This window comes from Excalfactoria chinensis, chromosome 8 (assembly GCF_039878825.1).
Source record: "Excalfactoria chinensis isolate bCotChi1 chromosome 8, bCotChi1.hap2, whole genome shotgun sequence".
In the NCBI taxonomy this organism is placed as follows: domain Eukaryota; kingdom Metazoa; phylum Chordata; class Aves; order Galliformes; family Phasianidae; genus Excalfactoria; species Excalfactoria chinensis.
The window spans coordinates 6,873,205-6,886,044 of NC_092832.1; the positions used below are offsets into that span (position 1 = coordinate 6,873,205).

General features: G+C 40.9%; 1 protein-coding gene across 1 annotated transcript; it reads left to right on the forward strand.

The window, feature by feature from the left end:
* The first annotated feature begins 361 nt into the window (after positions 1–361).
* ATP6V1G3 (ATPase H+ transporting V1 subunit G3) lies at positions 362–11,901 on the forward strand. Its single transcript, XM_072343463.1, has 3 exons — positions 362–683; positions 8,042–8,142; positions 11,301–11,901. Exons 1-3 carry the CDS (start codon positions 602–604, stop codon positions 11,472–11,474), a joined length of 357 nt encoding a protein of 118 aa, XP_072199564.1. The 5' UTR covers positions 362–601; the 3' UTR covers positions 11,475–11,901.
* Positions 11,902–12,840: the final 939 nt, after the last annotated feature.

The following is a 12,840-nucleotide window of genomic DNA, read 5'->3' on the forward strand; positions in this document are numbered from 1 at the left end:
GCACACCTGCCCAGCACATGCCTATTTAACCCACAGCCCTTGATGAGTTCATTTCCTATGAAGGTTTGCTTTAAGAAAAAAGAAAAAAAAAAGAAAGTGCCTTCAAGAAGCAACGTGAAACAAAAGCCTACAACCAATTCAACCACAACTATTTATGGGCTGCCCAAGTCTGATTCTTTACATTCATGGGAAGCTTTATTGAAAGCTAATTTCAGGAGCAAAACTTATTTTTCCCCCCCCAGTTTCTCTCACAGGGTTAACTATATTCCACTTCAGCAACAGAAGGTTAAAAAAAACAACACACCAATACAATCAGTAGCCATTTGGAGTGCTGTTCTCCTCTTTTCCCAGAGCAAGAGCCAGACACTTCGGTGACCCTAAGGAGGAGGAAGGGCCTTGTAAATCTAGTTGCTGTTTCTCCAATTACACCAGCAGCCTTTTTCAGCAGAGGTAATCCAGACAGAGCAGGCTGGTTTGGTTTAATCTGGAAGGCTGTTGTAACAACTGACAGACGGAAAAGCACAGGGAAAGTCCTGGCAGCTGTATAAAGCTCCCTCCGAGCCCTGAGCCCTGTAGAAGTACATCAGCCTCGGCCACCAGCATGACCAGCCAGTCCCAAGGAATCCAGCAGCTTTTGCAGGCAGAAAAACGTGCCAAGGACAAGCTGGAGGAAGCCAAAAAGAGTAAGCGTGTAGCCTGGTTTTATTCTTTTTCTACTGTAAGCTTTTCAGAAATACAGAGGCCTGAGGAAAAATGTTATTCCATCTGTACATATCGCAGATGTGCTCCTATTCTTTCCTATATGCTACTTACCTTTCACCTGCATTAGTGCCATGCCTTGACTGCAGCAGGCATTTAACCAGATGCATACCTGGCTTAAATTCTGTGCGTGTGTGTGTGCATGCACATGCCTCTTGACATTAAACAAGGTTTTCTTTGTTATATTCATCCTATCAGCTCAGCTAGATTTATTCTTGCTTTTTCTCTATGCCAGTAACGTCATTACAGCCTTCTTTAGGTATTTAAACTAGAAGCCTACATGCCTCTGGCTGCCAGCTCCAGAGAACGAGACTCCATATATACATTTTTAGTGTTCCTCTTTACAAGTACCTTGCCTTTTAAGCTCCAATTGGGCATAAAAAGAAAAATATTTGACAATAGATTGGGATGATAGAGTAATGATAATAAAGTCCCAGTACAATAACAAGAATTATAACTGTTTCTATATAGCCTTATTATGAGCAATATAGTACCAGCAAGCGATCAAGCCTTCAGTTTAAAATAAGCATATCTTGTATGGGTAAAGCATGCATAGATATCCATGAATAAATTCAAACCTTTATACTCTAATCAAATATAAGCAAAAAATAATAAGAAAATGAAAGCAATATCTCATTTTAAAAAAGTGAAACTTTAAATAATTCAAGAAATAATTATTCAAGCAAGAACACCACTCCATAGTTGCATCATTTTCTGTATTCATCTCCTATTGATTTTAACTCTAAATACTGTGGCCAGTTTCCTGAACATAGGTTCCAGCTACATGAGTCACTAACTTGCATTAGCCGTGACAGACACTGTTTCACAGAACAATCTTGATTCAGAAACAGGAAGCTTAATGCCATCCTCCAGCACTAAGGTAAAATGAGTGAAGATCACAGAATGCTTTGGGTTGGAGGGGACCTTTAAAATCATGTAGTTCCAACCCCCTGCTGTAGACAGGGATACCTCCCACTAGACCAGGTTGTTCAAAGCCCCGTCTCCAGCCTGGCCTTGGACACCTGCAGGGAGAGGGCATCCACAGCCTCACTGGACAACCTGTTCCAGTGAATGATGCCATGTGCAGCAAGAGAGCATGATAAAGGATTTAGTTTTCCAAGAAAAACAGAAGCAAAAGAAAAAACAGTCCATGTAGTTTGTATATTCCTTCTACACACCAATCAGCATCATTAAATGTGCTAACTTGTACAGCAGCATGCAGAGAAGTAGAAAAGTCACGTCCCTTCTCTAAGCATCCAAGCATCCAGCTGCTGCCCAGGCCTTGCAGCCATGCAGAACAGCATTCTCCCATCTACATAAATAAAAAAAAGAAAAGGCTCACCAAAAGGGTGTTTGGGGTTGCCACTCCAAACTTGAAGTCAAGGAATAATGAGGTAGAAATTCAACCCTTCTACAGCCAGCTGAGGTGCTTTTGATGAGACGTGCTCCTGTTCTGACACAGGGCAGAAGAAATGCATGGATCCCCAGGTGAAGGAGCAAGAAACTGGGTGATCTGTAAGGGCACAACCTCACATGCTGGGAATGAGTTAGGTCTAAACACCGACTGCAGAATCAGTCCTTTAGCTACGACAGCTTGACATCACTCACAGTTTTGTGTATCTGTGTGGGTGCTTTTTGTTTAAACAACAACAACAAAAAAAGGCACTTTGTTTTTTTCTGAAACATGAAGTTTAGAAGCAGCTTCGTAATTTAAGAAGCCTCCAAAATGAAGAGTATCATTATAGCATTCAAGTAATGACCAAAATGAGAATCTTGCTGAATCCAGACATGAGCCAAGCTGAATTTACTCCACTCTGCCTACAAGCACACTCCTCTGTCAGCACTCCAGCCCCATGCACAGCACTCATGATAAGCATGGAGCTACTTCCACATAAAGTTTCCTTTCAGACCCCTCTGAGACTGAGTTCAACCCCTGCCCATGCTTACCAGTGCTGCAGTGCTGGGGGAGGAGTTATTCAGCAGCTACAGCAAAAGAGCTGTAAAACTTTGTTATCAGTAAAAACAGAAAACAAATATTTCATCAGTATGACTTCCCTCTCTATTACTCATCTCCACTCTCATGCATCAGACTGCTCTCACTGCGCTGGCACATATTCTCCATGCTGTTCTTCACTTCAGGTATTCATGGCAATGTCACTGTGCCACTTTTACCTGTCTAACTAAACCAGGGATGGCTTAAATAACATGAGACAGGGACTGAAGGGGTTCACCTACTGCCAAATCCTGCTGTGCCAAACCAGAATTATTTCAGCAGTCTCGTTCCCAGAGTGATTCAGCAGTTGAATCAACATTAAGGACTGCAAAGTTTGCCTCTGAGTGAGGCTAAAATATAGGGACAGAATATATTTAAGTGTAACCAGTTAACCTGCACGCATCATTTGGAGAAGCAAGGTGAGGGTGTTCTTCCTCACCTCAGAAGCACCAGCCCTGGTCCACCTCAGACCGGCTGGGATCAGCAGCTGCTGCTCTGGGCCAGGCAGCTCGAGGCTCTGGATGAGAGTGCTGAACCCTTCCTGCCCTGCCCCTGCTGAACCCTAAATATGACTTTGCAGTCACTGTAAACAGTCCTTGCACAACAATACTGGTTGAGTAAACCAGATCATCCTATTTATGCTGTAACGTGAGAAGAAGGAAAGGCCAGTTGGCTTGAGGGTCACAACAAGGAAAAGTCATTTTCAAAGAAATGCAATTACCAAAAGTACACTTGTGCAAAAATGTCAGCATTTACTGCTGAAACTCACATATCAGATCAAAATGCAGCATGAATCATACAGAAGCAGGTAACGGACCTGGCTGTAACTGAAATATGTGCAGCTGATTGTAACGTAAAGTCCATTTAAATAAATACAACTACATTCATGAAGCAATGCAAAAGTATAGCACTGCAGCTCTTCTTGCTCAATATCCTTTATCTCACCTTCCATATCACATCCTCTGCCATATCTTCAACTGATGCCATTTATACCTGGCAATTTATTAACAGTTGGTAAATACACATACACTAGGCTGAAACCATCAAATCCATTAAATGTGAACAAAAAAGAGCTTGCTGTTCTCTATCCTTTTGTACACTGCACTGCCTTGTCTATTGTTTCTTCCATAAGCATAATTCATACCCCTGAGATAACTTATCATTGTCAGAAACAAAATGTCAACTCCTGAAAAGCCTTTTGGGTAAAAGAAGGGAAACTAATGTGTCACGTACACTGGAATTAGCAAAACTTGGATTCCTATAGATTTGTATACCTTGGCTTGAATTTCTAGTTTCCAATACAATGAAAGTCTGAATGAAAGTTTTCAAGCAATCATGTTAAAAATATTTACAGAAATAAGACATTTAAAAAGAGTGATATCAATTACATCCATCGTGCTGATTTGGACGGACAATACCCACAACGTATTTTATCTAGCAAAAAGCTATATATACACTGATCAGCTGGTTTTGCTGTATTTTATTAAAAGTGCAAAATAGTCTTTAAAAATGAGCATTCCTAAATTCCATTTAGCAGACAAAAAACAAGGCAGAAAACAACAGAAACAGCCCTATTTAAAGAAAATGCCGTTCGTTTTTGGCAGCCTTTTCATGTGACATTTCTGTGCAGAAATTTAGCTAGAAGCCCAGACGATCTGTTTGAAAACAGAAAGATGATTTCAGCAAGTCAGTTCTGGGGAGGCAAGATAACAGTGTTTAAGCAACTCAGAACATAACATTTTCAGAAAGACTTGATTTCTACTGCCTTTCTCTTGCAAGATCTATGAATAAGTAAAGAAATCACTCTGGTTGCTCTGGATCTAACCAGTTATTTCATTAACCTCGTGGTAATACCTATGAAGAAGGATATAACCTGTCCTCACACTGCTAGTTCTTTCCTGCAGATTACACAAGAGAACATTTAATACAGGGCTGACTTGCTACAGAAAGTTGGTTAAGATTAGCCTGATTTAACATGAAGCCTAGAAGTCTGCTGTCTCCCTCTCCTCTCCCTCAGCTACCATACCCAGGGCACAGTGGGAGATGGAGCCAGGACAGCTCTGCTCCATTGCTGCTCCCTGTCCTGAAGCATGGGAAAGAAGGAAAGACAGGCAGCAGCAAACTGGGCCCTCACTGTATACCCCTTGATCTAGTCAAACCTGGAGCTTACTGCACCTCAATTTGCCAATCCTAGGGTCAATCTTTGAGAGTCAGGCTGGCTTGCCCATCTCCCCCCTCTGTTTCTAGCCCTCTGTCTGCATGATCTTGGCTGAATTGCTGTGCTCTGCCACCCACGAGGATGTGAGGTTTAATATTAACTCGGCTGTATGATAGAGGGTCCCATCTAGAACTTCAGTAAGACTTGGAAAAGGTGATTCCTCACTGTACATCTAAGGTAGCAGACAAGCAGTTAATAGCAGACTGATTAATTAATTTTGGTTCGCCTCTAGTGAAACAGCAGGTTAAGCTCTAGTTTCTGCTTAACTTAATCAGGTGCAGCATATGCACTATCGCATATGTTGGCAGTTGCCGATTCCGTCCACACCGTTGTTGAGCTAGCAGTAATTTACTCACAGCTTTTCCACTTAATTAAATAGGAAGCAGCAGGTTCCTGCTGTGCCAATCCTAAAGGCACCATGGAAAAAAAAACAACAAGAAACCACAATGGCTGCCACCCTACAGTGACACCCTATGCACTGTGCTTATTCCAGTGTCAGGAACTGACATGCACGTATATATTCACTTTTTGGTTCACCAGCTGCATTGTGAGAGGTGGGCAAACTGTATTTCTACAGTTGGTCTCTTTCTATTGTATGCATTTTAAATGGATTCATTTCTCTATCTCGTGGCCAAATATGCAACATATTTAGTACAGATGGCCCCCCAGATGGAATTTGAAATTAAAATCCCACCATTTTTGAAATAATTTAATTTACTACAGAGATCCAATTCTTCAGCTGGTGAAATTGGCAGAGCTTCACTTTAGTCACTCCCTCTGATCACAGTTCCAGAGAATCTCCTCCCAGTGCCATTTCTAAAGGAAAACCTCTATATTAAGCTGAACAGCTCTAAATTTGGAGACAAGAATAAGAGCAACTTCCAAACACAGTTCTCTCACCTGGCCCTGAATTTTGTTGTCCAGACTGATACCAGGCTTTTACATGAGTCTGTCACATAATGATCCCAATCCTCCGTACAGTGAGACAGAAGCTGAAGGCAACAGCTCCTATCAAGCAAATTCAAACTTTTGGGGAGTTAAAATACATCATTATCTCTCTATACAAACTACGCTGCTTTCATGGCAGGAGAACTCTGAGATGATTAACAGCCTGCACACGAGTACTGCACTGAAGAACCGAGAGGCAGTAAAGTTGTGGAGCTCCCCATCATTTTCCTCCTTACTGTAAAACCTCACTTCTCTGTGTTTCCCACAACAAGCCCATCCACGAAATCCATTGGTTTAGGAACCAAAACTTTAAAAAGAAATACATGTTCCAGGCATCTCTCTGCTCCTGCTCACTGTCCTGCAGATAACAGTTTCCAAAGGGGCTACCAGCTGGGCAAATACTTCACCACTGGATGAAGAACTTCTCCCAGTCACAAATGTATCAACAACTTCGCCCAAACACAAATGTATCAAAACCAATAGACTTCTTCTCACGTTCACCCTGCACAGGTGAAACAGATTGCTACATGTCACACCTCATGAGGCTTCAGTAGCCCAGCACAGGTGCAACCAATCTGACAGAGCCACCTGGAAAGAACAAGTCTGAAATTGGAACGCACAGCTCCCCAGCTTAGCTCAGGAATGTTCTTCAGGCTTTCCAAAAAGATGCTCTTTTCAACTTACTTAAATCTGAAGATTTAAAAACAAACCAAAAGCTTTCTGAAAGTATTGATATTACTCAGTGATAGCACATAGGTGGCTCCAGTAAATTAATGAACGGGCATTTCATGCATCAGATTAAGGCATCACGTTCAGCTGTCCAGCTTTGCATTATCCTCATTTACGTAACTAAACAAGGAATTTTTAATCCAGTGGAGCAAGAGTATTCTCTGGCACCCCTTACATTCTAACTGTACAGAAGAAAGAGACCAAAGAAATAAAAAATTGAAAGTAACAAATCAGCATCAGCCCAGCAGCCTTAAGCATAAGGCATCAACTTTCAACGCAAGAGGATTGCTGCCCGATCAGTTATTGACTTTCTGCACAAAATAGCTTAGCAGAGTCCCATCAAGATCCTCCTGACTGTTCCAAGTTTCTGCACGCAAAGCATGCAGATTGTAATGTGTAACCATGGCATTGTCATGAGATGCTCAGTACTTTCTTTGTGTAAAATCTTAAGTTATCACATGCCTATCAATCCTTATACTTTCATCCTTGACCTAACATCCCTGTGACACCCAGACTGCGCCTTTTACCTGCTCATGCAATAGCTTACATGGGTTTCATTTTACATACCCTTAGTATTTACCTAAGAGAAAATTAAGCCTGTGAACACAAGCCTTCCCAGGAGGAAAAGTCTAGTTTTCACTGCCTAAAATGCCATTTTTAAGTTCATCATCCTATTTAAAAAAATAAAAGAAAGACTTGACAATAACTTCCACATTTTCTACGCATTAGTAGCGAATACCATCAGCCCTTTTTTCCTCTTAACCACTCACCTCTGCATTTAACAGATGCTCAGGAAAAAGGGTGGGGGCGAAGAGGACAGAGCCAGGAGGTTGCAGCTCAGTTTGGTAATGGTTAAGATGTATCTTGCAGCACTTTGGAAATCCGCCAGCTCTGAACAGAACCCAGTTGGTGTGGGATGAAGGGATCCTGGCAGCCAATCAATGCAGAAAAATCTTACAAAATAACGTCTTTTCCAATCACTGACAACTAAAATCTGTTATCTGGCTGCTACTATTGCTGATGAAGGGAAGACAGATATTTACTTAAACACAAAGCTGTGATGAAAAAAAATAAAAAATAATCATTTGTGTTATGAGAAAATGCGTAGTTGCAAAAGGACTTCTGTTGTTAGCAAAGCAAAAAGCCTTTGATTTTGATGCGTGCTTTCATGCAGGGAGCTGATCTCAGAAGATGGGTGCTTTCACTCCGAAAGAGCCCCACTAAATCCCTTCAGCTCTTCTGCCAGTTCTGCACTAATGACATTGCTGTTCACTTTGCTCAAAACTTTGTCCACAAAGCTTCTACCCAGGTTAAATACCTCTTAGGTTGGGAGATGCACCTTTTGGGATCATGTGACAACTGCGAAGTAAATCTATATTTCTTCTCTCCTTTAGGAAAGGGAAGGAGACTGAAGCAGGCCAAAGAAGAAGCTATAGCCGAGATAGATCATTACCGGTTGCAGAAGGAGAAGGAATTCAGGAACAAGCAAATGAATGTAAGTGAGACCCGTGCAGGCTTCTGCAGTAAACCAAACTGTTTCAAAGAGCAGGATGTGGACACTCATCCAAACTAACCTGGCCATGATGATTAAACACACCTGTCACCTGTGATGTGCATATACTTCATTTGGACTTTTTTCACAGGCTTGGAATGCATTTGTACCTGGTGTTGTGGATTTTAACCACTAAAATCATCCAGATTCTGTATTATGGTTCACATATGCCCTTTAGAAAGCGTTATCTCCCTTAAGCAACAATACTTTCAGGTTCCTCTAAAGGAGTCTTCCAGAAATACCTAGTTTCTGCCCTGAAACTGGAGGTTGAAATACAGTAAATATTTCAGTAATAGCCAAGAGTTAAAAATCCCTCTTTCTATTTCTGTTCCACTTGAGCTTTTTAACTGCATAGCACACTGCATCTTTGATGAACCAAAATCATCCAAGCTTCAGGGTTTTTCACATCTTCCTAATAACAACTGTCTGGATGATATTTTCATATCTGAATTGCAGTTCAGATTATATATTTATGGCATCTTGCTGTCATCTCTGCCATTTTCATAGTTTCACAAACTATTCTCTTCATGTTTGGCAACCTTCCTCATGGTTTTGTTCTTGTTTCCTCTCTCTTTGTTTTGTGCAAAGCAAAGTAAACTGCGTTCAGAAACAGCAACAACAAAAAAGCCAAGGAGGTCATATAAAAACTGCCATATAAATACATTATTTCAGCCACATTTCACATAATACATTTCCCAGCAGAGACTGTAAGTTTTAGAACATACGCACTGTCAGCCTGCAGACACAGTACCACTCTGGCAGGCCAGGTGGAGTTGTCTTATACAACTTCAGATTTTTACTGATCACAACAATGTATAAAAATGCATCTAAATGTCTTCAGCTTCTCAGCTAAACCAAACTTCTTGGCTTAGGTCTGACATAGCAGAGGAGAAAAACCCCTTGTTCTGGTGCATTCACTATTTTCATCGTAAACAAAACTCAAGCTGCAAGCAAGGGCTGTTGTTTGATATCTGAGCATGTTACACAAGCAGGCCAGAGCACATACTGCTCCTCAAATGACAGCATGCTGTACAAGATCGCTGCAGTCCTACTTAAAGTTCCCTGACCCCATTATGCTGAACCTTTAGTTATCCCAGAACAATGTCATCATTTTTAACCTGCACTTGGAAGGCAGTGAGGAGTTCAAGGTAACCCAAGGTCTGACACCCAGCTCAGTTTGCTGCCTCATGTATTCAGACACTAACATCATTTTTGGTTGGGCTCATTTAATGCTGTTTCTCAGCTTACTGTGTGTTGCTGTATCCTTACAGTAATTTTTTTTTGTCCCGTGAGATGTTCTGCATCAGTTCAGAAAGAGCAATGACCAAAAAGAAAAGTAATGATTAATATGAGGTTAGAGTGACGAACAGCTAGATTTGGTTTTCAAGAACAATAATTTTTCAAAAGAGACATACAAAATTTAAGGCCAGAGCCCAAATTGGTTTTGATAGTGCTTGTGGTGTTGCACATGGGGTCTGAGGTCATCAAACTCTGGCAATGTGAACGCTGACTCCAAACCTGTGCTTTCAAAGACAGGGTAATGCTTTGGCAAGTTTGGAATGCCACTAACATAAAAACAGGATGGTCAAAATGATGGACAGACTGTCAAGGTCAGAAAAAAAATCAAAACCAAAACAGAACATTGCCTGAATCCGGACAAGAAAAAGAATTCACAAGTGGAGTGGAAATAAAAGATCAAAACTAAGATTAAGAATCAACCATCCCAGATCAGTATTAGCACAAACCAGGAGAGCAGGTTCCTGGTTTAGAGAAATTCTTCTTATTATAATCCTCTCCTTAAGGACTTGAAAAAATATTTAGTAGTTGGATAACACGCAACCATCTGGGATCTCTAGAAAGTTATTTTCCCCAGTGGAAAAAATCAGCTTCATAAATCTGGTTTAAGCAGTACGATCTTTCCCACATGAGGCCCTTACAACTTGTCTAAAAGCTAAAATAAAATACCAACTAAAAATAGTTACTATAGAAAATGATGCTCTTTTCCCAGTGTTTACTATTGTGTCTACATTCTGTATTTCTTCCAAATCAGAAAATGTTTTACATCTGGATTGCAGACAAACTTCTTACTACGTTGCCAGGTACAGATAATTGCAAATGTGATTTGTGCACAGGAGATCATAGTTCAGCTGCCTCTCCTTCTTTCAAGTACTAAGTTGGGCAGAAATCACATGGAAAAAAAAGCTAGTGACTCATCCCATCTGAGGTCATCCTCTAGGTACCCCTAGTACCATCACAGGTTAGTCCAGCTGCTAGTCCACCACTGAGAACTGTGACAGGAACAAGGGGAATATGTTATTTATTACTTTCTTACTCTGTGTGCAGAAATGTCTTCCGCTCTTCCCCGTGGAATTCTCTCACCGAAAACAAAATTCTCTCTTAGTATCTGAAGGACTTTTCCATAAGGGAAGAATGCAAGGGATGTTGGAGCAGTGGGGGAGGAGGAACAAAGCCACGGATTTGGAACGTGTGCATCTGTTTATAACATAACCTTGCTAAAATGTTCAGTGAGTGTAGAGTCAATTAAATTCTAAGCGAATGTCCTGATATTGACTGTGCCAGAAGCTGTCTGGTACTTTGCCAGATAAGAAAATGTAACATTAAAAGACCTTGTCTGAGGCCTGTTGAGGGTTATACATCGGTAGCTGCTGAAGACATTTCAAACGCTCGGAAACTCTAACAATGCAGTTTCAGGAAGGCTTTCCCATGTTTTGCTCCTTAGCTGCGCTCACACTCATTCTGAGCGAGGCCAAATGAAGCACAATAGTGCTAAAACTTAGTTGACTAGTCATTAAAACAGAAAAAAATAAAATGAATGGTTAGAAGACAAAACACGTACAGCATTGTTCCCATAGGGAGCTGGGAAATTTGCATTAAATGGGAGATTCCCATTGCTAATGAGCATATGAAAGAGTTGCCTTCTATCCTGTTTTCATGTGTACAGTTCAACCTAGATCATACCCTTACTGTTAGAAAACACAGTGATGTGTTTGCATTATGTTTATGCTACATGATAAAGAGAAGTACAATAAACATAGTCATGCATAATGCCTGCTTTGCTTAGACGGCTTCTGCTTTTTCAGGTAACAGGCTCCCAAGGTAACCTCTCTGCTCAAATAGAGGAGCAAACAACAGAAACCATCCGAAACCTCACCAGCAACTACCAGAAGAACAAGGAGAGCACAGTGAAAAGGCTTTTGAACATAATATATGATGTCAAGCCCGAAGTCCACCCAAACTTCAAATATGCAGCTTAAGATCAACTATATCTAGGGAAGGATGTTTGTAACAAGTAGCCTTATTTCTCAATAACCACAGATAGTTCTTCCTCTATTGTTTCTGAATGTGCGAGAGAAAACACTGAAGCTGAAGAGTACAGTTCCACAAAGGTTCTGATGTGATGACAACCATGCAGGGTTTCACAAGCATTTGTTGGAATAGTGTTGTTGCTTGTGTTGTGCTTGCAGCCAAACCCCTGTCACTGGAACGGGTGCAAGTCAAAAATTACAGAAGAAATGATTATTTGACAAAAGCAGCTTTTCAGTGGGAGTCTCTCTCATATCGAATGTTCTGTACTAAATGGGTTGTTGCATAATGTCTGTTTATCCCAATCTTTAGTGTACTTCAAGTCACGTGAAACTAAATATCACAAAAAATAAAATCAAAGCATTTCTACTTAGACTGTGACACACGTAGCAGTCGGGTTATGGAATAGACAGGAACTGCCAGGTTTTGGTATAAAATAAGACATCAGAACAATTCTATTCTTTTTAATCCTAATTTAAAGCAAAATATAGATATCCTGGGCAAAAGTATGTTCAAAAAGCCACATTCCAAGTATCATCCTGCTGTTTAAGTACATTACAAGCTTTATAATACGTTTTTTAAGTCTGAAAAATGACAAAAGCAGCAATCATTTATAAATTTGCCTGTGTTCAAGGTGCACTCTAGCACGTCCATCATTACACTTACACCAAAAGCACAGAAATCCTTCAGCTCAGACTGTACCTCTGCTCCACTAACTAGTCCCTTATTCCACACGTCCATGGAAATCCAGTCAGTCAGGGCTCACTTACTGTTACCCGAAGAGACCCCAAGTAACACTTCTCTCTACAACGGCACAGATTTCCCTTGAATGATGTTTTTTCTGAAGTCAGTTAAATACAATATGGTCTGGTTGCTTTAAGATGAAGTCCATTAAATCTGATGGCAGGTGGGGTTGGGGCAATTGGCACACGCCTGCATTGTGAACCCTATAAATGCTTTGTCTTCACTAGAAAATAACACTGGATTGGAATACAAGCTTGAGAAATCACAAAGACTAGCAAACAATTGCCACGATTTTCACTCCACGCAGACACAGACAAATCATTTCAATTTCATGGCAGCTAGTCATAGGCAGTATCTTGTTCCAGGGAGGTTTACACAGCTGACATGCTGTCATGTGTAAAATGACCATAAAGCTGCAGTCAACTTAATGTCAGCAAATATGACTCCTCAAGGCTGTGCCTGATGCTACACCATCTCACAGCCCTGACTGCAACAAGACTCCATGCTCAATTATGTTCTCTGGAGACAACACAAGGATAAAGGGGAATGGAAAAGAGACCAGAGACCCTACTG